The sequence below is a fragment of the Prinia subflava genome, chromosome 4 (assembly GCF_021018805.1).
Source record: "Prinia subflava isolate CZ2003 ecotype Zambia chromosome 4, Cam_Psub_1.2, whole genome shotgun sequence".
In the NCBI taxonomy this organism is placed as follows: Eukaryota; Metazoa; Chordata; class Aves; order Passeriformes; family Cisticolidae; genus Prinia; species Prinia subflava.
Window position 1 is genome coordinate 8,801,181 of NC_086250.1, and position 23,431 is coordinate 8,824,611.

Genomic DNA, 23,431 nt, shown 5'->3' on the forward strand with positions numbered 1-23,431 from the left:
TGAGGTTTTACAGGAAGCAAAATAGAGTTCAGAATGTGGAGCTGCATTACTAGTTCCCTAAGATACACTGGAGTGAGAAGGACTTCTCATAAAATCTATGTATCTGTGATCTGGATACCTTTTTCTGGACTGTGAGAGGTGCTTCCTTCCAGCTGGAATTTTTCTGAGGTTAGGCAAAAATCCCTTTCTTGCAGAATCCATAGCAGTATCTTAAAATAAGTGAGCTGTAGTTGGTTCTCCTGTTTTCTTTATATACTTCTTTGTTTTCTCTGGCAAAGGTGTAACTTCTGTCTCTGGATATCTTTTCTCCCCTTTCATGCTTAGACTATTTATGACTTCTTCAGGAAGTAAAACAAATAACCAACAAGTTAATCTTGAATTTTACAGCTTGATAGCAGTTCTCTGATGGAGGAAAATGTTTGGAGTTCAGTTGCAGATGATGTTTATGTTCTGGTTTGGACAGTACGGTCTAATTGATAAGCATTTGATTTTATTTCATATCCCTCTTTTCTCTGAAACAACAAGGTCAAGAGAAGCTTTTCATGCAGATCTCCAGCTAAGAAAGAATTTAAAAGGCTGTATTGGCATCTTCTTTAGTCTCTGTTTTTCTTAGTATTTATTTTATCCCAAACTCTTTGATTTGATGCTCAATTTCCCAAGCTGGTTATTGGTTATTTTATTTTCTGATCTAAATTCTTGTCAATTTTTAAAATGAAACAAATAGAGCAACTTGATGCAAAGATGGATATTTGTGTCTCTGGTTGTCCAGTGAATTCTCTGAGTTTTGCTCAACTTGCTCAGCATCACTTGTCTTCAGGAAAAGAGCAAATGAAAATGCATTTGTAGTCCAGAATGAGCATGGCAACAATTTGAAGATGCTTTGCTTGTAATTTGATGGGAAAATAGCTATTGATCACAGCTAGTTTTCATATGGTATGTCTGCTTTGGAATGCTTTTAGTGTTCCATAATATATTTACAAATCAGAAAAGGAGTTAAGACTGAAACTTATTGAAGAGATTGAAGACATAAGTACATCACCATTGTTTGCTCCCAGAGTTTTAATTAAAGAGGCAGCCAAAGAAAATAGTTCACATACTGAAAATGAAAAGGAGATTCAAATGTAAAGATGTAACTTTTCTTTCTGTTGATTTTGTGCTAAGTAGGATTGTTTATGTTACAATGAAACTTATTTTCTATACTTCAAAAACAAGGAAGAAAACAATTAGGGTTTTTATTACATTGGAAAAATTTCAGAGATATGTTAATCTTACAGCTTGACATAAAATTAATAGAATATTTGCATATAATGATGTTATGGTTTTTTATATCTTCTAGAAGTAAATTTTGGAAAGTTTTTATTCATGCTTAAATGAAATTTATTCTTGCATGCTTTTGAAGCTATTTGTCTGAGTGTCAAGTTTCTTTGTAGTCGCCTTGGGTTTTTAAACATCCATGAAAAGACTGAAGGTATCTTCTAGGAATGTGCTGTGAACATCATTATGTGTTACTAATAATACAACACTATGAAAATTCAATATACATTCTTTCAATTAGTTTTATTTCTAAAGCATATGTTGATTACTTCTCAAAGGTTAACAGAGCTGCAGATGGAAATGTTCCAATTTTTGGCACATAAGGTATCTCTAGTTAAGGTTTTGTTGATATAAATTGTAGGTTTGGTTACAATTAGTTTTGACATTTGACATTTCATATGCTTGAGACTGGTAATGAAAGATTGTATCCAGAATAAATATTGGAAAACAACGTCTGCTGTAGTGAACTGTATGCAGTGGGTCCTTTGGAAGGGCTCACCTGTGATAAATGTGCAGCACTCCACTGTTTTCTTTGTAAGATCTTTTTCAGTACTTTCTGTAGAAAAGTTTTGAGAAAAGCCAAGTGGCCTCAGGATAATACCTAGTGTATTAGGACTTGGTAAAAGCAATTACAGAAGCAACTAGATTGACAAAGACCTTGGACATCATCAGGTCCACTGTGTGATCTAACACCACCTTATCAACTCAACTGAGTGCCACATCCAGTCTTTGTCTTGGGTTGAGAAATGTAATCAAAAATGTGTATTCTATTTTCATCTGTTGAAGCCGGTTGGGAGATATTGTTCCTTATCTCTTGTAACTCTAAGGGGAGAAGAGGGTGGATGCCTTCTGTTAATGGGACACCTGATAACACCAGATATGGCAGTGCCTTCTTATCTCTTCCTCCTCCGAGGGACATCCCCTGTGAATGGGCCATTGAAGGCCTCTCACAGGACTGATAACATCACCTCATCCCATTGGGAGATGCTCCACCCAGTGGGAGGAGCCAAAGCCTTTCCACCAGGATAAAACCTGCAATCCCAAACACCAAAATAGCCAGTTTTCCACTGAATCCTTGGAGAAAGACCAGACCTATCTCGCCAGCACTGGACCCTTTTTTTCTACAGGATCATCTCTACTTCACAGAACAACATCTGTTACTCCAGGGGGACTTATTTGGACTGCTTCCAACACCCTGACAACAGGGTGTCAGGCCATGTCTCTGGCTCTGTCAGGGTTTTCTAGGGCTTTTGTTTGTTTGCTTGTTTAGCTTTTGTACTACTGCATTTGCATTTTTTTAATATTCCTAGTAAACAACTGTTACTCCTATTCCCATATTTTTGCCTGAAAGCTAACAATTTGCAAAATTGTAATAATTTGGAGGGAAGGGGGTTTTACATTTTGCATTCCAAGGGAAACTCCAGTTTTCCCTGACAGATACCTGTCTTTCCAAACCAAGACAATCTTTCTTCAAACACCTCCAGGGACAGTGACTCCACCACCTCCCTGGACAGCCCATTGCAGAACCTGACTCTGTTCTTTTTGTATCAACCTTTCAGGTATTTATATACATTGATAAGATCCCCCTGAGCCTTTTCTTCGGCCGACTTAACAGTCCCAGCTCTCTCAGTCTCTCTTGATGTGAAAGATGATGCAGACCCATCATCATCTTTATGTCCCTTTGCTGGTCTCCCTCCAGTATGTCCAGATGTTTTTTTCTACTGGGGAGCCCAGAACTGGACACGGTACTCCAGGAATGTCCCTAACAGTGCTGAGTGGAGGGGTAGGACCACCTCTTGTGACCTGGGGGCAATATTTAGCGTAGTGCTAAATATTGCACAGGATTGTTGGCCTTATGTTCAGATTCTTGTCCAGTGGGACACATGCCATCGTTTGGGCGTTTAACCAATTTTCAACCCACCTCACTTTCAGCTTCTCCTGACCACACTTAGGCAGCTCCTCCATGACCATTTTAGACAAGTGTCAAAAGTCAGCAGTAACTAAAATACCCATGAGTTACCCATACTTTTTCCGGCACAAATCCAAAACATAGCCCCCTACTGTGAAAAACTTCACTCTGTCCCAGGAAAAAGGGGCATAATTACCTTCCCAGGTACTGAATTGGGACTGCCTAGCCTGCAGCTCCTTGTGGTTTCTTGTCATTTCTTGAGGACAGGGATGACATTTACTACGTCCAGTTCTCAGACACTTCTCTGGGTCATTGTGATCAGCCCACAGGTATATCAGCCTCACAATTTCATCTGCCAACTCCCTCAGCACTTGTGGGTTCATCCTGTCAGGCATCATGGACTTAATTATGTCCAACTTGCTTAAGTATCTCCTAACATAAACCTCTTTCCCTAAGCTGTCCTTTGTCCAGACCCTTGCAATGTGTGGATCCGTCTCCTATCAACAGAAAGAAGGAAAACTCGCCTGGTGTAGTTTTTTCATACATATCTATATGTGTTATGAAGTAAAGAACCACATAAATACTGATATATTTTTAAATACATGTGCTATGTAAAGTTGTGTTGGGTTTTGTAGCTGGCTTCAGTATCAGTAGCCACTGATGACAGCTGGCAACCCTTTCCAAATTAATATTTTGTCCTTTATGGAAAATGGTGGAATTTGATTTGATCTGAAGACTGATGCTTTTGAGATAAGAGAAATGAAAATATCCTAATGAAGCTCAGAATTCCTTTCATGCTTACTGTGTTGCTTGATAGAAATGTTCTCTTGTCAGCTTCCCTGGCATTGTTCTCCTGTTCCCTCCTTCTTCCTTGCTTCCTCTTGCTATCCTGTCCCACCATGTAGATTATGTGGGGAGGTAGAAAAGTCTCCAGGACATAGTTGCCCTGGCACATTTGTAGCCTCATCCCAAGGAAGCAATTATCTGTGCAATATTTTAAAAACCTCAAGACAGCCAGAGAAGGCTTCCTGAGCCAGGCACAGGTGCTATTTACCATATCATGCAGTTTTGGTAGCAAAATGTGCATTCATACTAGCAACACTTTAGCTTTAGCACTTCTTTTTATTGTGTAATATCCTCTTCAGTGGAGGGCCTCTGCATGCACATCCTGTAGGGGAAAAAATAAGAGCAGATATAAGCTATAATTGTCCTCCACAAAATATTAATGTCTTAAATGTGACAGGGTAGAGAGATCCTTGTTATCCACAGAGAGTGGTGTGGGAACTGTAATTATGTTTCAGTTTGGGGCATGTACAGGCTCTTCCATACTATTTCCTTTGCATAATTTTTCACATTTAATCAGTCATAATATTCCCAGCAGGCTGCTCTGTTCACACTCACTCAACTCTGGCTCAACTCATTTCTAACTCAGCAGGAAATGTCCTCACCACCACGACGTTAGGCAGTTGCTTGTGAAAGTTTGTTTGCTACCTCACTTCATTATTCACCTCAAAGTCTTCCATTGTTATGCTCCAGGTACAAATGATATTTACTTCTATGAAATAAATCACAGTGTCTCCTTGGTTCCTGTGGTGCGCTTAAGGTTGTGCATAATGTGGGGGTTTGGTTATCTTGGGATATCTGAAATCTTTCTCTTCCTCCCTGTATTTTTTCTTATCTTTAGATTCTTAGCTGTATCTTTCACGAGGATGTTGGTGATAGGACCAAAGTGAAAATACTTGCTTTGCTAGAGCCCTGGAGATGTCCCCGTGTCTTAGTTCTGTAGAGCTCACATTCCTATTCCACATGAACAGAAATAGTGACCAATCTCTATTTTATACACAATAGCACACTCTAGTGTGTATATTAATTAGCCATTATGGACTGATTCTCATCATTTTACCTCAATTTCTCATGGATTTAGTTCCATTGCGTTCAGCATTACTATTTTTTCTCTGTACTTGGGTGAATTGACAGAAATATTTATATCTTCAAATAAGAACAGTTTCTTAACACAATCTCTATGATGCTAAATGTTATTTGTAATTTTTTTAAATGATGCTCTTAGAGAAGAGTTGATTTTATGGAGACAAAAATCTCAGTGCAATGGAGAGTTTTAATGATGTAATTGTGTAAAGCAAAGCTGTGTAAGATAGATTTGCAATTACACATCAGTTACCTGCACGGAGCTGTGGTTTGCCTTCCTGCGTGAGTACAGAAATGAAGAGGGAAGAGAATTCATTACTTTCTGAGGTCCTGGCTCAGACTGGCAGACAGACTGAAGGTAGCACAGCCTTACAGAGACAGGCAGGCAGCAGCAGCTCCCACAACTGCCTTGAACATTCCCCTCAGGAACAGAAGACTCCTTACAGGTGGTACAGGAGTGCCTTGGTGTCGATAGTTCAGCTTGTGTTACCAGTTCACATTTAGGATGTGACCTTGAACAAGTCACTGGTTCTGAATAACTTGAGGAATTTAATGTAAGAGGACAAATGGCAATTTTACTCTGTGTTTTGCTTTGCCTGGCAATGTGAGTGAGAGGCACTGTGCTTTCTAGCAGAATGGGATTGTATGTCCTCTGTCAAAACATTTGGGTTTATTTAACCTGTATAATATCAGAGTTAGAATGACTTGTATTGTCAGTGATACATGATTGCATCACAGTGGGATTAAAATGATGTACCCACATGTTGTGTGTTGTTGTCTGATATAGTATTTAATGTACACAGCAAAATATTTCCATCTTCAGTGCTTCTTCTACTTAGCAGTTGTTCTTGCTGGGCTTCACAAAAGCCCTCAGTTTTATTAAAGAAAATCTTAATTTCTCATTATATTTGGGCCAGAGGTAAGAGGATTGTGTAGCTGTAAAAGTAGTTTCCTACTTTTTGCTAAGATGACTCTTTCAGGAGAAAGCAATTGAGTGACAGAGCAGAAATCTCTAGTTAAATACAGTTCCAGACTGATTAATTATTTTTAATGGTATTACATGCTTTTTTAAACACTAGGTTTTGCTTATTCCAAACGTACAGGTCTTAGGAAACATAGAATTGTATTAATTAATTTCAACTGTATTATGTCCCAAAAAGCAAAAAATTATATAGTGTAAGTTGGGTATGGTTTTGTCCTATGATCACTGCAAAGGAACATTTGTGATGAGTGTGTTTCTGCTTTCTGCATCAAGAAAATCCAATAATTTAAATGCAAGATGACTTAAAGCAACTACATCCTGCCATAGGATCTGATACAAGAACAGACCCTGAAGCAAAGAGCAAGGAGGGAGGGAACGTTTTTCATCTTCTTACTAATTGGTGATTGGAAAAAGTGATGCTGCTCATTGATAAGTGGGAAATGCTGGTGAGAATCCAATGAGGTGTTCACATTGCAGATTTAGCAAACTATTAGGCAAAGGAAAAAAATGCTGGAATGTTTCTCTCCGGGTTCCTTTTACGTAACTGTGCAGAAAATAAAAAGTGAACAATGCAGCTTTGTTCGAAAAATCTATTTAGGGTTTCTTTTGCAAGACTTCCCAGGAATCCTAAGAATAAAACAAAAGATAAAAGAGGAGCCTCATAATGACTAGGAGAAAGGTGTGCATTTCTGAGGAATCTCAATCTGATACTACTTCATCTCAACATTTTTATTGGTAGAGGCAGTAAGTAACATTTACTAAGGAGGTGATTTGGAAGTCCTGCCATCCACAGGTATACCAAGAAACAAAGAAAGATCTAAAAAAAAAAAATTGGAGAACGATTTAGAATCATCTGGAGTCTATAAAGTAAAATTAAAAAATAAAAATAAGTTTAATACTGGGACCTACTTGAATATAGTATATATACATATATACACACATATATATTCATCTACATTATATATAATATCTAAAGGATCAACTGGTGTGCATTTCTTCATAAAAGATACCAACACTGAGGAAAATAATTGCTATTTATTTATTCTCCTAATTAAAATTATGTCAGGTGCCTATGTTATATATTGTGTTTTCTGTATTTTTGTACAGGAAAAGCATAAGCAGGAATTAGAGGACATGAGAAAAGCTGGACATGAAGCCCTAACTATTATTGTTGAAGAATTCAAGGTAAATGAGTTGCCAAGCTAACCCAATTTCCAAATGGTGTTTTTGTAATAGTGAATAGGATGACTGCCTGCAATGCACAATTATTAATACTGCTTGTGCTGATTGCTTGACCTCTCTCACTGTCTTTTCTGTTGCTTTCAATTTAGATTGTTGGGTCTGAAATTTTGCATGACATGTTTCCCCAGCCTGCACTTTGGAAAATTTCAGATAGAGTTGGTTAGCCACTTTCAGTAAGGAAACTTAAAACCAGAACAAACCCAAAATTCTCACTCAGTTGTGGTAAACTTTGGGTTGGATTGTTTATCACAAATCCACATTTTGGACCTCTTCAGTCTCCAGAGCTACACTTGCAGGAAAGCAGCATCACAGAGCAGTTCAGCAGGTTTTTATCTACACAGCACTAAGGGAGGGAGTTATGGATGAAATAAAGCTGAATCTGTAGTTCTTCTTTCATGCTGTTTTAGTTCCTGTCAGCTTGGAGGGTGAAAGAACTGGTGTTACCATGGAGTATAAATCTGTGTCTTTTGTTCTGTTATGGAAACTGTTGAGTAAGAAACACACAATGGACAAAAACTGAATCAAATTAGGAGAAGGTAAAGCTAAGAATTCGAATTAGACTTAAAATGGATCTGGCAGGAGGAAAACTGATAATGGGAAATTGAAATGAAGGCTGGTTTTGAAAATGGAAAGGGAAACTTAAGACCTAGTAGGCAACTGTGAGCTGAGAACAGAAGCCTGACAATGTAGCTCTTGAAGAGGAATTTCAGATTTTAATTGTTAGGTAGCAATAATTTATAACTAAAAATGATGTGGTATGAGGGCAGGAAGATTTAGTGGTGGGCTTGGCAGTGCTGGGTTAGGGGTTGGACTTGATGATTTTAGAGATCATTTCCAATGTTAATGATTTTATGATAATAAGAAAGCCTTTTAATAATTTTGCTAATAACTGTTAGTAGTGTTCTAGCTAATATTGAAATTGGTTCTCTGTAGAAATATGTCTGTCTCCATCAATATGACTTATACTAATTCCATTCTGAACCTATCCAGAAAAAATTTCAATATTTTCCATTCCTGAGAAAACTTAGACATGGTCTCTGGTGGTGTCCCACTTCTCCATGCCTCCCTCACTTCACTTCTGGGGAGGAATTATTGTGCTTCACTTACTTCTTTGAGGACCCCTTTGCCTTAGAAATTCTCAAAAGGGAATTTTTGGGGGGGGGGTATGCACCTTTGGATGTGCCACTGAACATCTTCAATGGCAGCATTTTTAGTTTGAGTTTTGTTCTAGATATGTGTAAAATATCTGGCTGTTCCTGTGGGAACTTACATTTTGAAAAAGCTGAGCTTTTGGTAATTGCTGCACTTATGTTTCCTTCTTTTTAGTTCTGAAAATAAAAGTGAATTGTGGAATCCAACAATTTTATACTATTTAATGAAAGTTTTGAATGTTTTTGAGGCGTAATTTTTCACCATTTTATTTGATTTGTGTGAATTAAAGGAGAGCTCTGCATGGGTTATATTGGCCCTTTAAAGGAATAATTTCTTCCTGTGTAGTTGGATAAAGGGATACATTTATGTGCCATAATCAATTTAAAGGCTATTTTACCAGTCAGCAGCAGCTGGGTAGATCTGACATGCCTGCTGGAAAATAAGATTTATGTTTATCAGTTTCAATGATTTGGCATAAAAGATTAGTGAGTCAATTGAACCCTGTGTTTCTAAACAATGTTTATATTTAGTGTATTATTTTTCATAGAATGTTTATATTCAAGTTACATAAAGTTACATACTCTTTAATATCAGGGAGCCATGACATGAATATGCCTCATACAAGCCTTCCTGTGGCCTCGTGTGATTAGTTGAACACTGATGAGAAATAATATCAGATATGCCAAGCTCTGGGTAAATTACTGCAATCAACGCTGTCTGCAAACGTGAGGTGACCTATTCATCAGGGTGGCAAGCAAAATCAAAAAGGATTGCTAGGTTTAAAAAAACCCAAGCATGTTTTGGTTGGTTGTTTATACTTCAATACCTTTCTTGTAACCCTTTAAATAAAAAAGTAACACTGAATCATAAGGGAATTCAGTGGAGGCAAAAACTGTTCTGTAGTTTTGTCTGAGAAAATCATCTCATGGATTCTTTTAAAATGCTAATTCATTGTTAATATTTCAATATGGAACAAGGATAAGGTAGGTTTTTTTTTTCCTTAAGTAAATGATTCAAATGTGGTTTTGTAATTATAAAAGTTGTATCTTTTTTACTGCCCAGATCCCTAGGAATTTATTCTATTTTTAAGATATGGTGGCAATTAATTAGATAACCAAATAAGCATAGTAACATTTGTTTAGGAATGTAAAGAAAATCTGATTAGTCCTTTTAGTGAAAGACAGAATTGTGAGATTCATTAACTGTTTTGATTTACTCATGATTAGCCAGGCTTAATTTTGTGCTGAAATATGTCTTCTTTGGGATTTAGACTGTGTTACTCTAATACATATTATTTATATGCAGAAGTATTTTCCATTTTTCATAGGTATTTTGTAAGTACTATCTAATTAATCCCTTAATTACCTTGAGTGTGGAAAATCACCTCAACAGGTCTATGAGTTGTTTAAAAGGCATGGGAAGGAAACTCTTGTTTGCGATAAAAACAGGCTTATTTTGCATTCCTGGGGATTTAATAAAGTGAACTGATGTTGGTTATTCCAATCAGGGGATTGCTCAGGCCCTAATCAGGCTGTGTTGCAGTCAGGAGTGTTGGAATTCTGGTGTGTACTAATCCTCTCTGAAGCCAGACAATTATCATTTTGTGGTGCTGCTTCAAGCAGAGCCATAGCACGACTTACAATGCCCAACATTGATTATTTAAGGGTGGCTTGTAAAAATATGAGCAGTTCATCCTTAGCACCAGGAAATAATCCCCACAATGCCTCAACCCCCAATTCCTGTCACTTAGATACTGAAACCTTAAGTGGAACAACAGTGGAACAAAGTTGACTGACTTGTCTTTTCTGTATTCCTGGCATGGATAAGTTGCTGTTGGTGGATTTGTGAACGTGCCTTCCTTTTGGTTTACAAGGGAAAAGAGAGTTGCCATTTTGTGGCTTCTGTGTACAGGGCTACCAAGTTGGTAACCAGAAAATCACAGTTTTATTCCATTCAGAGTTAATTCCAGTCCATGCAGATGTATTGCAGCAGTCCTCTGTTGCTGCTGATGTATCTTCCTGTGCTTCCAAATGGCCTAAACTTCCTTCTAGTCCCTTTCCTGTATTTTGGGGATTTATTTGTTGTATCTCTAGGCAGACCAGGTACTCAAGTTTGAGGACAAACTCCCTCAATTCCTGCTCCTGCCTGGTCCTTCTTAATATGGCAGCAGTGCTGAAAATGCAGCTCACACAAGAAGTCAAATATTGAACGACCTCTTTTCAAGGACCTGGGTATACCAAAGCCCCTGTAATTAAATTCAGTTGTCTTTGGAATGTTAACTTGTTGGATGTGTTGGGAAATCCATTAATAGAGACCACTAGATGCTTTGTAGTACAAACCCTCAAAAGCCTTGGCCATTGTTAAGCATCTCACATCCTAATCGTCCTTACAACAAATAAACCATCCACAACACAGTCACGAAATTTGTATTAAAAAACCACAGGAAAGCAAATTAAAAATTAACTCAGTGTTCTGTGTAGGCCAAGTTTCCCCTCCTCATGTTTACCTAATTTTATTTAATTTCTGTCTTTCATGTCATTGTTGTTTTAAACTTTTATCCCTGGTAATTAACCACAGTAAAGAAAAGTAAATGTAGGTCTTGGAAGTTATGCTTGTGGGATCACATCCCATCTTAAGATATTTACCACAAGCAACATAAGAATTTCTCCTGTGCTTGTTTAGTCAAGCTTTTGTTCTGAAATTGTCACAGTTCTGTAAATAGATGAGTTAATAGTTTTAATCTGTTTTATTTCTTATCATATAAGATGTCCTCTAATGTAAGCTATAAAGAATATGAGGTTACAGACAGGTGTATTTATTTGATGGGGTTTGTTTCCTTAGATTATTTTATGCAATTAATAGTGTTCTAAAAGACAGCCTGCATGAATCAGATGCGTGTCCTTTTTATAGACATGAACTTCAGGGTGCAAAGTTCTTCCCAGCCCTTGTTGCAGTAAGAGTTTTGTTCATCAGGTTTCAGTGTAAGGTGGTGAGATTTTTTTCAGATTTTCACAATGTAAGAACAGGCAGGTTTTCAAAGCATGGGATATGTGGGGGCCATCAGATTTTCTTTCAAAAATATTTGTGTCAACAATACACCTCTGAACTGAAAGGTTACCCTCTAATAAACAAAGGAACTTCTAAAGGATTTCATTACAGAAGAAGTTAATCTAGAATCAGGATATCTTTTTTTAGACATAGTTTATTCCTAGTGAGAGAAAGCTCTGAAATGTGGCCAGTTCTCAGCTCTTTAAAACATCAGCTTAGCTTATTAAGTTTCCAAGTTGACATCCTGGCTCAGAAAGGCCTGACACATGAGTAAAAGGACAAATCCAAAATTTTTGCAAGGGCTTGTATTTCACTTCCAACTTCTGTGCTTGTTCATGTGCAAGTCACACTAGAATTCAAGCGATCCTCAAATATAAAACAACATTGTTTTTTCTCATGGAGAGCTGGTGGCTGGAAAAGAAGAGGTTCCTTGGGATTTTACAGAATAAGAATAGTTCTGTACAACAGTGATGCTACCATGGAAGTCTCTCTACAGAATTCCAGTAAAAGCAAGGCGCAATCACGTCTCATAATTTCAGAGATCTGGCTATCAAAAATATTTTATCATTGATTAAATGGCCTTTATGTTTTGAAAGCAATTATAAAAATTGCAAGGGATCTCTCCCTCCCCTTCTAGTAAGGATGAACTGTGTATGTGCTTCTGACTATAGAATAACACATTAAATATTAAATTCTGTTAAATATGATAAAAATAGGAAGGTTAATAGAAAATTAAGAGTGAGCTTGCAGTTTGTTTCTGGCAGGCGTCTGTGAGAACAGTGTTTTGTGGGAAATAAATCCTTTGCACATGCATACCAGTGAAACTGGGCTATGTAGATAAGCCCAGCATAGTGTTCAAACTCTTAAGTTGTTGATCCTTACTGGTATGGATTAAAACAGTTTCAACCACAAGTAGCTGAATATGAAACTGAATTTTTCATATCACTGCAAAAATCCATTACCCCTTTGTTGTATTTAACTCCCCTTATTCCATAGCATCTAAATGGACATATTTCATTTTCACTAAAAACGCAGGCTTACCTGGAAATAGCCCAGTCATGAAAATGTGCAGTAGTTTGGGCTGAAGTGGATAAATTGAATTCTTCTTAAAAGATTTTCAGAAATATTTAAATAGTTTTATTTGTATCATCTGTCTTAGCTAATAGCTGAATTAAAACACAACTAGTCAAATACTGCATTTTATTGAGTAAAAATATCTTTTCCATGAGTCAGGAAAGAATTTGCATTGTGTCCTCTGCTCTGTTTTATCATTCAGCAATTGGTTTTCACCCTTTTTGCAGTTGCATTTCACCCTTAAATTAAGTAGCAGAAAGTAATTAAATGGTGGAGACAGGATGCTGAATTAGATGAATCATTGTCTAATACTGTAAAGCATAATAATTCAGAAGTACTATTGCTGTATTTAATACAGTTTGCATGTTTGAAGCACTGTGGCAACTTCTCATTAGTAAGTTTTATTTTTAAATTTTAAAGATGACTTGTTTTGGTCATCCTGACTCAGCAGTTTTGAAGTAAAGAGGTTTGAGGTACTGGCTTCCATTTAGCTACTTAAACAAACCAATGGTGCTTGAGCAGGATATTCTTTTGGATTGACTGAGGCTTTTGATAACAGTGCTTTTAAGAAACATTCTAAAACATAACCCAGCAAATTGTACACCGTGATTTGTATTTCATCCTGATGTTACATATGAGTAGTTTTAACATTTTCAAACCATGCTATGCATCTGGGAAGCCTGTGTTTTGCATGGGTCAGAATTCCTTTTAAATTTTTGTTTCAAAAGAGATAGGAGAGGATAATGATCTTTGCTTTGTTTTTCCTGTTGCCTTTATTCTGACTAGCTTTTTCCTGTAATAAGAAGAGGGAATTGAAAGAAAGGGGTTGGACAATTTGTTACTCTTAGGGAATTTGGGAAGAATTGGGGGTAACAATCTGTATTTTAGCTATTTAATTCAAGCGGGTTTCTCATAAATTCTAGCTTCTGGCCATACAGCAATTTCTGTCTAGGCAAGCAGCTGTGGTTCTATTGCCAGTGGAATGAACACATTATTCACTAGGGCTGTGCAAGTAAGTTTGTGTTAAAAATAGGCTGGCATGTCTGTGTAACACTTTTGGCAAAACTGTGGTTATTGCACTTTTGCCTTTTGAAGTATGAGGAGAAATTTTAGAGATAATCTGGTACTCAGTACACACCACACTGTAGAAATGCAGGATGAAGTGTTGTGATGGTTTGTGGTTTTAAGCTTTTCTTCTCATATTGGGCACAGTGCAGTTTTTCAGTCCCTGGCCAGTATGCAGGAATGCCATTCTCCAGGATTCCTACCACACAGGTAGTTTGCTGTCAATTCCAGGACTAAATACTCTGACCAGTGCTAGAACATGCAATAGATGTGTATTCCCTTAAGAAACACCCCCTGAGTGAACATGGATCTTATTATGATATTTGGATTTACTTTCAGCTCAAGGTCTTCTAAAATTATTCCAGTGTATGAAACTTAAGGTTGGTTCTTTATCTGAGCTCAAACAGGGGTTCAGACTAATGTATTTAGTTTACATAGTTTAAGAATGTTTTATACAGTGATTAAGATGTGTGAAGATTTTTATAATGATTTGAGGAAATAAGGGGTTTTCTGTGATTTTTATAGTGCATCTTATATCAAACTAAGATAAAGACTCTGTAGAGAACTTAAGGGGTTCTGTTCTGTCAGAAGTCACCACAAAGTTTTGGCTATTGAAGGAAAGGCAGGATCAGTTCTCTGACAGGTTGGTTTTGGGGATTTTTTGTTAGTAGAGAGATCAGAAAGTGGAGAAGAAGCCAGGTTGGATGGGGCTCTGGGCCACCTTGTCTAGTTGAAGGTGTCCCTGCCTACAGCAGGGAATTGGAACTATATAATCTCTAAGGTCCCTTCCAACCCTTAAAATCCTATGATCCTGTGGTTCTGTGATGACCCTTCCCAACCAGTGTCAAGGAAGTTCATGGCACAATTCATAAAAGGAAAAATTAATTAACAAGAGCACTCATACTGAAATCCTACCCTTGACTTCATGCAACAGATGCTATAGGCTACCTTATGCTGTAACCTTTCTTGAAATGATTCAATTAAAAGGAGATTGTTTCAAGAATGCCAGCTTGGTATTAGATCACTGGCCATAGGTTTATGAAATGTCAGCCCAGCAGGATAATTAATAACTCCTCCTTAACTAATTAAGGAAGAAAGTAGTATTTCAGCAGTGATAAGAGGATTTGCCCAGAATAACAATTAATCAAAAGACTTTTAATGTCATTGTAGTTGTAACTACAAGATTAGAGATACTGATCATCAAGTAGCCAAATGTGTTTCAGTCTAGCAAATGAGCTAATTGGTAAATTAATTTTTTTTAAATTATTAAATTTGAGTGGTTAATTATCTTGAAATTTGCCAGAGCTTTCAATGAATATCACACCTCTGTGCTTTATTTCCTGTTGAAAAACCAGTAGTACCGTGCTACTTTTCTCTCTCTCCTTACTTGGCCAAATAGTGGAACAGTCAAATACAGCATCAGCCCTGGGGTATTATTTAAACTGGGTTAATGGTGTGTATGACAGAAAAGGAAGGCTTTTGTTTCTGAATGTGGAATTTTATGTATTTTCTAAAGAAAAATAGTAGTAATAAACTAATTTTAAAAAATTTAACAGCCTCTACATGCCATCCAATGAATAATAATAATTTCCTTGAAAACTGAAAGTTCTTTATACCATTTAATAGGATTTTAAAGGCTACCAGTGAAGTTTGCACAGCAAAGTGCATAAGGTGACTCAACCCTTGGCATGAGCAAGAAACTGTCTGAGAAATGCCATGGCAGCCTAATGATCATTCTGTTGCCTAAGAAAAGAATTTTATTTTCTTTTGTACCGGTTACATGAAACATTTCTTGCTACAATAGTTCAGGCAAAAAGAAAGAACCCAAATCCCAAGGCCCAGGCTTAATTTATGTGAGTGATATGTGGCTGTTCTAATTTATGCAGAGTATAAAGATCCATGTACAGAGGTTTACACTTCTTTGAGAGTTCAGTTTTTCTTGAATTTCTATGAATGAAATAATTTAATTTAGTTAGAAATAAATTGGCTTTTTTGAAAGTAAGCTTACAGTTTGCTAAATCCCCTGTGAACACCAGTAAATGTAATCTTACACTTTGATTAAGCACAAGTTTTAACCTTTTTAATCACTGAACTTGTGCTGAGAACTGCTACCATGCTACAACATTATTGAAGAACAGAAATTTTGCAGAAGAGGATAGTTAGTGGAAAATTTGGAAAGGTAATTCAAAAATTGTCAGAAGATTTTATCTTTTTTATACAGTCTTGGGTTTTTCAAAAGTATTCAAAATTTTATTTAATGTGTGTGTTATGTTCCATGAAGTAAATATATCTCTAAAATAAAGATTGTTTGAAAGATTCGGGGATTTTTTTCATTGTCTGCATTTGGGCCAAAGGTCTGTTTTCTGTAAAAGTCATGTCTGTTTTAACTTACCCAGTCATTTTGACTACTTCAGTATATTGATTACCAGTTAAGAATAGTTTGGTACATTGAGTATAAATAACCCGATGAATATTTGGAAAGTGTCATAAAGACTTTATACTGTCGGGGGAAAAGGTTTAAATCACATGAGCCAAGTAAATGTTTAGCTACCATCATTGTTTAAGGAAACCTGGGCGTAACTCTCCAAATGATAATTTGGTTTCTTCACATATCTTCAAGTGTTTTATTTCCCTTTCTGCATTCAGATGCTGGAGGTTCTGCAGGGCTTTAGCCAAGCGTGTGTGAGTTCAGGCATTTGCACAAACACGTGCTCACACACTCACAGCTCCTACTCCCATCAGCTGCTTGTTGCTGCCTTGGTACTTTGACTTTCCACACTTCGACTTCCACTGCTTCACATTCAAGTGTGAACATCCTGGGGGGCGTTCTTTTATGTTTTATGTTACTCAGAATTTCCATCTGCTTTTACTTGACTTGTGGTTGTGAAGATCATGCTTGGCCCATGGGATCTTACACAGTGCCGAGAGGATGTGGAGTTTTGTCAGCCAGGGAAATATGTCTGGCTTTTTTTTTTTATTATTTTTTTTTCTCTTCAGCAGCTTTCATATGCTTCTCTTCTTGTGTGGTCCCACTAAACTGAGTATATTTAACAAAAATACTCTCCCTCTCTATCTTCTGTATGCTGCTGTCTTTTACGCAGACTGTATAAGAAATCTGAGATCCAAAAAATGTTAGTCCTGACTGAAAACAAGGTAGTGTTACATAGAAAGGTACTTTAATCATTGCACATTCCAAATTTATAACAGCATTCCACATTCTGGTTGTAGATGAATCTTAGTGGATCTGCAGTTACCAATAAACATCCCAGTTATATCTTTGTTGAGTATTTTGTGCCCCTTTTTTTTTTTGCAGGCGCTGCTACAATCTACAGTTCAGCAGCAAGAAGCAGCTATTGAAAAGCAGTATATATTAACCATTGAAAAGCACTCTCACAAATGTGAGGAGCTCCTTGATGCTCAGGTATGGATGTGCACATGCAAGAATTCCCATGATTTTCTTTTAGTTTCAACTCTTTCCTGTTGGATAAAAATATTGGCATATATGATCCGCAAAGAAAATGATCTTTCACCTTATTTCCTCAGTAAACACAAGTATTTAAAAATAAGGACTTTTCATCTGTTGGGATCAAAAATGTTCTGTAACACTGGAGCCTGCTTAGTGTAGCACTGAGAAAAAGTCTCAGAGCAACTTAATACTTACTTCTCAACAGCTGCCATTTTCTGTGGTCTTGGAGTAACCATTCAATTATTTTTAATTTATGTAGTTAAATGCAGGATTTGATTGTGTGGGATTTGCATGAATTTTTGGTCCAAGTTTTGAGATGGTTCTTAGATGGCAGACAAAAACATGTGTCGCCCACACCTATTTTTAGAAATCTTACCTAAAAATAAAAAGCTATGAGGAATTATATAATATCCAGAAATATATATATATATATATACACATTAATGGCCTAAATTGGCTCATTTAGCATGACTTGAGTAAAAGCACACTGCACAGCAAGTATTTGAGATCAGAGAAATTAGTGATGAGTACCTGAACAGTGTCCACCTGGTTTCTTATCAATAAGATCTTGGTTTGACTGAAGTACAGGTCTTGAATAAAAATAATAATGACCATAAGCATGGAAGTTTAAAAACCAAGAAGATAATTTATTAATAGCCCCCTGGAGTCATTCATGTTGCAACTAAGTTACCTTTTAAGTACTGTTAGCAACAGTTCTGCAAAAAATACAAAGGATAATATTTTTTTTAATTTTTGTGGAGTATCTTAGACGTTAACTACACCAAAGGTCCCCTTGAAGGACTCCACGATTTTCAAAAGTGTTTTATGACCATTTGACTGTTCTGACCATATCAATTAACACCTACTGCAAATGTGTTTTTAATATGTAAGCATCTGTGTAAACAGTATGAAGGAAAATGTCATCATGTGGAGAAATTGATTACATCATGAGTGAGGTTATTGCACAGAATTGCAGTTATTTAATACTTGCTATAAAGCTTTGTCTAAGAGCTAATGAATTTTAAAAACTATGTTTTCTGTTTTTGAAATGACTATATCCTTTGCTAACTTCATATCACTTTCTAAAGGAACCTCACGAAATACAGAAATGTCATAGGAAGATTTTTTGAGATTGTTCTTAGAGACCGAGCAATAAGTGTCACCTGTGATCAGTCAGATTTGCATCAGAACCCCAAATCTGGGACAGAAGTGTAGAAATATGTTGAAGAGGTCCAGATTTACCTGAGGAGAACCCAACAATGTAAAGAACTGTTCTTGGTCATAGGACAGGAGAGTGGTTACTACAAAAAGCAGTGCCCATTTCACATCATGTCTGCATTCAACACCCCCTTTGGATCCCAGAAAAAGTGTAAATTTTGTTCACTGTCTTCCAAGTCATTTCTCATTCAATACAATCAAGGTTTTTCACCTCTAATTGTAATGTAAAACTGGGATTTTGAAGCCTAATCAAATAGACAAGTGTGGGTGCTTGCGGTTGAGCTATCAGGTTTAATTAAATATGATTTATACTGGCAGATTTTATTCACTCATAAAACTTCATTGAAAGATCTGAGAAATGGGTGGTAATTTTTTTATTCATTTTGAACACATCTATTCTTAAATATGTTTTTGTGTTTATTTTCACTCTTCCTTTTCTTCAAATGGTTTTGTTATGTGCTAACTACAACTCATGTAGTTGAGTTTCATGAAATTACTGCTGATGTTTATACACAGATTTCATTGCTGTTTTGTGCTATGAGATTGTACATGCATACCCACCTTTACATGGAGATTTATGAGTGTTTTTATTACTGTAAAGAATTTTTTTGGTGCAGCATTAATGGCACAGTGCAAGTACACACTCAACACAAAAATCGTGTCCTTTTTTTTGTTCCCTTCTAGTAATCTTGCCTTACACGCAGTATTTTGCCTTCAAAGTTTTAAGCCTGTGTAAAACTGTCAAACCACATTGTTTTCTGTGCTTGCTTGCCATTCCTTTAAAATTTTCTGCTGTTTTATTTCCAGTTCCACACAATCAAGATTATCTCACGATAACTCCTTTCTCATGCTTTCTACTTACTCCCATTTCCCCCCTAAATTCGCATGCCCCTCCCTCACAAAAGTGTCTTTGAGATGGAAGAAAAGCTGTTTTTCTGTTTTTCTTTACCCTTTTGTTAGAGTTTATTGAAGGTTCTGATACTGAAACTTAATTTTATCAGGTGGAGATGCAGGTTAAAATCCTGTCCAGAGAGATGCTATTCTGCTGATAACGTTCAGTGTACAAGGCTGTGTTTTCCAGAACAGGGAAAGAAGCAAAAGACCCCATTGCATGGTCCTATCCCAGTTTCCAGCTGGAAAAATACCTGCAGTTGATATCTGATCATTATGTGTCAGGCTTGTCAGAGAATTGGCTTCCTTAGGTGGCATCCCTGGATGATGATCACTGGAATGGTTCCTTCCCAGGTGACAGCCTCTAGGGCTGCTGGTTTTTCCATGGAAGTACATTCCCATATCCAAAGTGGTGTGGGGAGCAGGGGAGAGGGGGATTCTGCCCCTCTGGTAGTAATTGTGAATTTTTTTTAATGCTTGATTTTGAAGGAGCCATATGCAAACTAGATTCTGAGAGTCTTGAGAATATTTGCATTTTTAGGAGACATTGGCCAGATTTTTGCAGTGAGAGTAGTAATCCTGAAGACTTGCAGACTGAAAATGCGAACACTGCGGTGGGCATAACCTTTCTGGTCCAATAATTCCAACTATGATAGGTTTGGAAATTATTGAGAGTACTTACCATGTCCCCTTCTTCGAGCATTTCCTCTCGATTCCCAGAAATCTTGTAGGTTACTGCTGTAGAAATATTTGTTTATTCATTCCCTTTAAAACCAAGTACTTCCAACCAGTCCTTCCTGTTACATTTTCATGTAATTCACCTTCACATAATTAATCTAGTTGTGTCTTTTCACAGCTTTCTTCTAGTTGTGTCTGCTGCTCTTTTGCCAACAGTAAAGTTACACTTTCTCAGAACTTAAAAGGAGCAAAAAACCAAGGACTGATTAAAATCCTGTGGGAAATTTGAGAAATTTATTCCTGAATTCCTGATACCTCCTTGATTTCCATGTATATAGACAGAATCTAAATGAAAAGAGCAAGAATCAGCTTTTCCTGTGATGGAAGGGCTTTTTGTTTCTCGTTGTTGATCCTTCTCCAAGCATCTCCTTGGACACTTGCTTGTTTCTCCTAAATTCTGAAATTTTTTTCAGGATTTATCCTGCTTGAGCTGGGAAGTGGGAGCAAATCACCCACTGTGGTCCCTTTCAGCTTGACCCATTCTGTGATTCTGTCGTTCCATGAAAAAATCTGACAACAGACATCACTGTTTGTGGTGTTTCTTTAAATATAAACCCTTGCCAGAGTTTTCTAACCTGATTTCAATATGCCCACTCTCACATGCTAGTTGGAGGTTGATTTTGCGGTCCCTTTGCACTGTTAATTCAGCCAGCATACTTTTAGCATCTCCACCAAAAATCTTATTTGGAAATTACATTTGATTCCTTGGATTTGTCAAGTGGCATTTGAAAGTAGCTCTTTAGAGTGATTGAGGGGGTTTTTTCCTTTCTCTCTTTTGCTTATATAACTTATCTTCAGACCTTCACTACTTGTTAGGAATTAATGCCCTCAACTCCTGTCAATATTCTGAACAGCTAAGTGATATAGAATGATTTTTCTCCTCAGTTATTTTTCTGTCAGCTGTAGTTGAAAAATAAATTGGGTTTGTTCCGTTTTGCTGTCTTCCATTATTGAATATTTTGCTGTTTACATTGGTCATATTTTAGGAGTTCATTCCCTTTATTTCTTCCTGATAAATGGAGCAATTTGTGGAGGACTCATAGGGGCTGGGAAATTAATTAGATCACAAAATAGAAGATGTAATTGTCACTTTTTTGTTATTGTCACATTTTTATAAAGTTGCTTATCTCTGTATCCCCAAGAGCTTGAAGTGTGTTAGGTTTTTAATGGTCTCTATTACTATGTATGCTTTCCAAGAGAAGTATTTTCATTATCAGATGCCTTTATATATCTTCCCACTTTATTTATAAAAACAATAAAGTACGTATGCAGCAAAATGTTTTAAACCTAATTTCATCCTCTGATGTGCCTCAAAGGATACAGTTTGTGCACTCACTGCATGCTGCTGAGTGGAACCCTGTGTCCAAGCCTATCCTTAGTTATTTTATTACCACCATTACAATTTTTCTTTATATTTACATTGTTCTAGTTTTTCTCATGTAATAATAATGTTTTGCTGATTCCTGAGCTGTCTCTTGGAAAAGCTTTGCCGCTTTTTTAGACACTTGGACCTCAAACTGGCAAAAAGATACAGTTCAACCATGCAGTAATAAGTTATAATTTGAGGAAGTGGAAATATGTACCAGATGTTGGAATTCTCCAGACAGATTTTCCACCTTGTGCTGCCAAACACCGAGATGCCACAGATAGTGAGGACAGTGCAAGAAACCAGTTACAATTACCATTACTTCTCATTTGACTTAGAGCTTAGCAGTGCTGAAGAAAAGGTGCAGTATAAAAGAAAATGCTGTTAAATTTTCTGTGTAATGTAGACAGCCTTGTTTAGAGGAGCAAAAAACCGTAATTACTATTTTAATAAGGTCGCCTTTTTCCTCGGGATAATATTTTGAATAGGATGTAGAAACAGGAATATTTTGATAACATTACTAAACCATGATGTGTTTTTGTTACATCACCTTCCTCTCACATAGATAATAATGTTTCCCATGACCTGTGTTATTTCTTCCTACTGTTGGAGCCCCTCATGAGAGACAGAAATAAAAGTAGAACTTTGTGAGTTAAGAAGGTTTCTTTTAAAATAGGTGAACAGATTTGAAGTGTTGAATTCTTAAAAAGCCCCATCGAGTGTTTTATTTTCCGTGCTGGTGAATGAAGTGCTGAAACATTTAGTAAATGTTCCTGAAGATAATTTTCCCCAAGTCTTGAGGGAGGATGGTTTATGTCTATATATTATGAAGGTACAAAAAAGCTCCAGTATTATAGATGACATTATTGTTGGTTTTTTTTTTCTATTAAACAATTAACTACAATGCAGTTTCATTAGATTAAAAAAATTACAAGTAGATACTTTTTAAAAGGAAAACTGGCCTTTCACTGAGGGTGAATTAGTTATATGAATGTCTCAATATACTGGTTTTGATAATGATGGCATTAAAGGAAGGTTCCAAGTATAATTTCTTTAGCATGTGGCAATTGTTTCCTCAGGTGAAAGATCTGTGGAAGAGGGAAACCAATAAATTGTTGCAGTGATACACCAATTAATGCAAGGCCTCTTTTTCCTGTTTAGTGTTAGGATAGTCATACTGACTTTGGTTGTTCTGTGATGTTCTTTGCTGTTTTATTTTTGAACTGTTATCTAACTGACTACTTTTACATAAGCTATGAATAGCAGCTAAAAAAATGAATTTATCCCTGCCGTATTTGCTGATCCATGCATGATGATCTACTCAATATTGAGACAGAACCAGTCACCAGAAATATAAATTAGGTGCTCATTACTACAGCAAAAGGAATGCATTTTTATTTGTGGATGAAATCCTGTACACATTTCCTTTTAAATGAAACAGTACAGGACTCAGAAAGAAACTATTTTTTAAGAAGCATTTCAGTTCATGCAAGATACCCAATTTTTTGCTTGACTTTAAATTTGGAGTTTAGGATTAATAAGAATATGCAAGGAATTATACCTGCACAAAGTTAGAATTAGTTATTGATAGCTTTAATGCATCATTTTAGCTCTAAAGGAGCTCATCTCATGCATTTCATTCACCCCATAAGTTAGTGTAATATCTTCCATGCAATCCTTCAAATTCTGCTTACCTGAAACAAAAAATTCACGATTCTTCAGAAATAAATTTAATATATAAAAATAACAGAAAAGACTGACTAGTTGCTATTGTGATTAAATCTGTTTACAATGTCTTCTCTGACTCACATTCCAGGAAAAAAAAAAAAAAAAGATTTTTTTGATTTCTTTTTTACAGGAATCAAGAAAAACCACAGGACCTCTGTATTTGTGTTTGAATCTACATCAAACGCTTTTCATTTGGAACCATTGCCTAGAGAATTTCTTGCAGGGAGGAAAACATTATAACCTATTTTTGAATTCCTTTTGTTTTAAGCTAATTTTCACAAGACTTGTCTTGACCCTCTCATGCTGCTTTCC

General features: G+C 36.5%; 1 protein-coding gene across 6 annotated transcripts in view; it reads left to right on the plus strand.

Annotated features, from left to right (window-relative positions):
• The window catches only part of CCDC91 (coiled-coil domain containing 91), a 116,393-nt gene that overhangs the window by 44,329 nt on the left and 48,633 nt on the right, over positions 1–23,431 (plus strand). For all 6 annotated transcript variants that reach the window (XM_063395368.1, XM_063395373.1, XM_063395371.1 and 3 more), the window contains 2 exons: positions 7,239–7,316; positions 17,026–17,133. In XM_063395368.1, coding sequence (XP_063251438.1) covers positions 7,239–7,316; positions 17,026–17,133 — 186 coding nt within the window. The remainder of the gene's footprint in view (positions 1–7,238; positions 7,317–17,025; positions 17,134–23,431) is intronic.